The 5,336-nt window shown below is 39.6% G+C and overlaps 1 protein-coding gene across 1 annotated transcript in view; it reads left to right on the top strand.

Annotated features, from left to right (window-relative positions):
* The window catches only part of UPF3B (UPF3 regulator of nonsense transcripts homolog B (yeast)), an 18,041-nt gene that overhangs the window by 10,527 nt on the left and 2,178 nt on the right, over positions 1-5,336 (top strand). The window contains 7 exon segments of the mRNA XM_009331235.1: positions 46-152; positions 1,683-1,781; positions 2,150-2,260; positions 2,976-3,019; positions 3,706-3,894; positions 4,390-4,541; positions 5,232-5,336. The exon segment at positions 5,232-5,336 is cut by the window's right edge and continues 25 nt beyond it. Coding sequence (XP_009329510.1) covers positions 46-152; positions 1,683-1,781; positions 2,150-2,260; positions 2,976-3,019; positions 3,706-3,894; positions 4,390-4,541; positions 5,232-5,336 — 807 coding nt within the window.

Here is a 5,336-nt window from a genome sequence, read left to right on the forward strand (position 1 = left end):
CCGCCGGCCGCTCAGCCTCGCTCTCTCGGTCTTGCCTTTCCGCAGCTTGTACCCTCACATGTTCTCGAGAGCCTACATCAACTTCAAAAACCAGGAAGACATAGTCCTCTTCAGGGATCGCTTTGACGGCTATGTTTTTGTCGATCACAAAGGCAAGTGGACGGCGCTCGGCCGCGTGTTTACCCCTTTCCTGGCGTGCGCGCAGTGCGCTGGCTGGATTTCAGAGGGACGGGTGCGAGCGGCCTAACGCGCCGCTTCCCATGTGTTTGGGTTTGGTGCCTTAAGTGCACGTCACGCGGTATTTCAAAGAACAAAGCAAATGTCTTGTGCTTTGTGGAAACTAATCTAAGTTGATGTTGTATATGATGTGTAAAACCCAGTTGAGTGTACATCAAGGCAGTAGCGGCATCAGCGTAAAACCCATTGCTGCGTTACTGAGGTTAACTTTGCATTGCCACACCTGAGCACGAAGTCTGAAAAGTGAAAGTGAGTAGGTGGTGTCGCTGTCCAAACTGAATGAAGCTGAGGCTAATGACGCCACCCTCTGCCACTCCCCTCACCTGTTCTGCACACTTCTAACAGCGTGACTTATTTTTTGGTCAGTTTTCAATTCGGATCACTCCTTGTTCCACTTTACAACTGAGTAGGTCGTCTTGATTCAGCAAAAGGAACGGCTTGTTCCTGCAGTCTAAGTTGTGACAGTGACTGCTCTCTGGAGACATTAATCTGTAGGAAACAAATATTTTGTTTAATTCATTAGTTAAGCATCCAAGTATTTAGTCGCCGCTTTTATTCTAAATACGCGTTAGGTATTCAGTACATCTTATGTTTTTAAAATTTGCATTTTAAAATGCTTATGTTGGGTAGCACTAAAAGTCATTAGCCTCTCATTGATAGACCTTAAATTTACATATTTAGCAAAAGCTTTACTACTGAGCTACTACTGAGCCTTCCTCTTGGCTTCAGTAGGCTAAGGATTTCACCGTGAACTTTGTTTCAAGTACACGCGTTTTACATTTCATCCAGCCAGGTGCTTTATGTGACACAAAGCTCTGTCCACAAGATTCTTCCTTATTTAGGAGGGTTGCGTGACAGGGTTCTAATAACACCTAATTCCTTTCAATAAGCTGGTTTGCAGTGTAACAGCACGCTGTATTTGCCATACCCAACAGCAAGATTGGATTTATGCAGCCATAAACGTACCATTCTCGTCAGAAGATAAAACTTTAAAGCCTGCCTGTAGTGTGTTGCATTCTATTGTACTTTGCCAAAAATTGAGGTTTGCCTCAGTTGCATTAACTTAAAATATTCTCTTCTACTTGCACAATGAACGCATGGTCTGTAGGATGAGGATATTATGTGGTGTGGTGTAGCTGAGGTGGCTGAACTGACAGTTAGGGGCGGTCTTAAATCTCATATTTCCTCCTTCTTGTGAGTCTGTGAATTTACTGTTTTGTTAACATAGTGAGAGTGTTTAGTTCATGAATTCTGCTGTCTCTAAAATGGATTTTTATGAAATGGCTTTCGAAATACAAGAATTTTTTTATGCTGTCCAAGTAGTCTCTTCTAGTACTGCATATTTCTTGTGAGGCTTATCTTCCTGCTTTAGACATGGACAATATATGCTATTTTAGATCTGTTTCATCTCTATTTTAATGTATTTTTCCCTCTCCTTTTAACAGGTCAGGAATACGCTGCCATAGTTGAGTTTGCACCTTTCCAGAAAGCTGCAAAAAAGAAGAGTAAGAAAAAGGATGCCAAAACTGGAACTATCGAAGATGGTATAACAGCTAACTAGTTTGTTTTGCATGTGTAGACTTGAAAGTCCTAGCAGTAATTTGAATATAATGTTTTTAGTGTGACGCCGTAGTTTATCGATAGAATGTTTGCTTAATTACGTGTGAAGCTTATCAGCACTGCTCTGTCAGCTGCAAATCTATTAAATATGATTGTCCTAGACAAACATAATGCAGCAGCTCATTGGGGAGCTGCCAACTTATAAAAAGGTGACATATAAACAACACAACTTACGCAAATCTAACCCAGACTTCCAGCAGTGCGCAATGCAAATTCTTTTCATGCTACAGTATATCTCTCTTCCTTTTTTTTCTTTTTCTTGGTTTTTTTTTCCCTTTCCCCTCCCCTGTAGATCCAGAGTACAAGAAGTTTTTGGAAAGTTACAGCGCAGATGATGAAAAATTAACCTCCACTCCTGAAACTTTGTTGGAGGAAATAGAGGCAAGAAACAAAGAGCTAATAGGTATGGAAATCTATGTGCTACAGTTACATTTTCATAGAGCACCAAGAAACGTATGTGGTGTAATTTGAAGCTGTGATTTCTCAACCTTGAGGAGACTGAATTCTTTTGTGTGCTTGCTTGGTATTTGTTAAACCTTTAGGCTAATATTATTCAGTGTATTTTATTTTGCTCCCGTGCTCTAAATTCTTCTCTAGGTTTAAGTTTTATATGATAACCTTCCTTCCTGTTTTAAGCCGCTAGTCAGATGTTTGTTAGCCAGACTAGGCTGTGGCGTGGCTGCATTTCAGTGAGGTGCAGTGATGTTTAACGGAAAATGCTGTGAGCAGTGATGTTCCATGCAGGCATAAGTTAAGAGATACTGTTTTTGGGTAAAATACCACAAAAATGACCAGAAGAGTCTCTTTTTAATCATGTTGCATGTGTCTTTTTCAAAGTAAGAGAATCTGGGAAAAGCCTAATGCAGACTGAATATCCTTTTACAGATAGGTGTACTGGATATCATATTAGTGTCCTAAAGAAGTTTATAGAATCCTAATAGTTGCCACTGTTCAGGGATAGGACTGGGATACTTGTTTCACTGCTGTATTGCTGTATGCGAGAGCAGATAGGCTGGATAATCCATAAGGCTTCTTCATTTCATATAGGGTTTTGTTGTAGGTATTGCAGTATTGGATAAGGCAAATTGTTTACATTTGTTTCTATATATATTCTCTAGCTAAAAAGACTACTCCTTTATTGAACTTCCTGAAAAATAAACAGGTAAGACTTATCTCCAGAATCTTCTTGTTGCTTGCAAGTACAACTTGTTCATTTAAAGCATGGGTGTGTATCTTGCAATGTGTATGTTGATATGTTTCTGCCCTTTCTTTTGAAGAAGCAGCTTTTGACCCAACTTCCTTGTTAACATCTGGTTCACGTATTTTAAACTACTAGAATGCTGGCCTTCGTGGGGATGGTGTTGCTTTATGTTCATTCCAGTCACAGTTTAACATCTCTGTGGCACTGCCAAACCAGATTCCGTTTTAATGCTTTCATTTTTAATGCAGTTATGGCCGAGGTCCTTGCAGACCATCTTTCTCCTAGCACATAATCTCATTTTAACTTCTAGCAATGGAGAAAATCACAGATGGGGCAGATTTATTTAAAATTAGAATGATAAAGTCTGAGGCTAGTGTTGTGTTTTTGGGTTTGGTTTTTTTTTTAAGACAGTACAAATGAGGCCTTATGAGTGAGGAAAAAATGAAACGCTGCTGTAACATGTTCAGGTTCACAACAGAACAATAGAGATGACAGGACTTTTTTTTCTTTTATAATAGGGGTGGTTTTGAGGTGAGTTATTTGGTGATGAAATACTTTATCACTTTGTGTCAGGGTATCTTGTTGGGCTTAAAGGGATGTTTTCTAGTGTGGAAATACACTATTTCTCTTTGCTTTTACGCGCACAGAGACTGAGAGAAGAAAAAAGAGAGGAGAGGAGGAGGAGAGAATTGGAAAGAAAAAGACAAAGAGAAGAAGAAAGAAGAAAATGGAAAGAGGAGGAGAGAAGGAAGAGAAAAGAAGCAGAAAAACTGAAGAAAGTAGACAGATGCCCAGAAAAAGAAAGAGACAGATCAAAAGAAGAACCAAAGATTAAGGTCTAGAACAGTTCTTTATTATAAACTGTTACACTCCCTTTCCCCTACTATTTGTATATCAGTCTCTCAAAATGTGTTTTGAGTATTGTGTGAAGAATCACATGAGTTTGATGTTAGTAAATTACCACTTTTTTGTAATATTCAATATTAGGCATTGTAAAGGTTTACATGCTGTAATGCTTCATAGTAATATTTAAAGCTTTTGTCATGTGACTGTTGTACATGCCGTGGTAAACAGAATCATGAATTCACTATGGAATGGAGACTATTTTTAAGCTTTCTAAAATGGCCTGGTTTAGGAGAAAAATCCTAGTCTGCCGTGTGGATTATGCTTACTCATACACTCCAGCTTTTAGAAATACTCCGATTTGCAGTAACATTACTTTAATGTTTATTTCTTACTGGACTATGGTTCCTTTGATGCAATTTCGGTGTTGTGCCAGACAATATGTATCAGAGTGAGCTTTTTAGTTGAGACTTCTGTTTTCTTTGTAGCTACTTAAGAAGCCTGAAAAAGATGAAAAAGACTTGGAGAAAAAAGAAAAATCCAAGAAACTGGAAAAAGAGACTCTGAGGGAGGAAAAAAATGCGAGTAGTGCATCTGCCAAACGATCTGATGGGGAGACAAAAGAAGAGAAGGCAAAAAAGTATTCTAGTACTTGCTATAAATATATATATGTATATACACCTTGTTTCCTGATCGTACTGAGGCTTAGGCTGCTCTGCCATGACCACGTTTTGAAATTCCTTTCAGATTATTTTTCTGATATAAGGCATGGGATGTGTTCTCTGTACAGTGCACATCCCCGTGATTACAGAAAGCTGTGCGAATTACCTGACAATTCTTCACTAGTGGACAAATTTTAACATTTTTGCAACTCACTGCAGGAACTCCGCGAAAGAAGCCCAGGTGTAGGTGACCTACAACAGGCTGTGAGCACTGTCCTTGCAATGAGAGAATTATAACCGTGGCAAGAGGAGAGGTGTACTCCAGTTACTAGTCCCTTTAAGTCTTGTAAAAGGTCAAAGTGGAAGGTGTCGTTCTCAACAGCTCCGTGATCTGTGCAAGGTTCAGTTCTGCCGTGTGAGAAAGAGATGAGACAGAGAAGTTTAGGTGAGGAGACAGCCAGCTGTGTGGGTAGAAGGCTAGGAAATGCTAGCAGTCAGTGTCATTTCTGGTTATCGTGCATGACTCAGGTTATTACAGCTTCCCAAAAGCTCCCTAGAACCTACCAGTCTGTCTTGTTCGTACTGCAAATTTCCACCAGTATTACATTGATCCCCCGCTCTGTTTGATGAATCTTTTGAGCTTAATTTTCAGTTTTGTTTTCATACAGATCAGAAGATGAGTGTGTAAAGGACTACAGGGACCGAGATAGAGATTTTGAAAGAGACAGAGAATATGAGAGAGCACAGAGGGAGAAACTGAGACGCCAAGAAGA

The sequence above is a fragment of the Pygoscelis adeliae genome, unplaced genomic scaffold (genome assembly GCF_000699105.1).
Source record: "Pygoscelis adeliae isolate BGI_AS28 unplaced genomic scaffold, ASM69910v1 Scaffold100, whole genome shotgun sequence".
Classification (NCBI taxonomy): Eukaryota; Metazoa; Chordata; class Aves; order Sphenisciformes; family Spheniscidae; genus Pygoscelis; species Pygoscelis adeliae.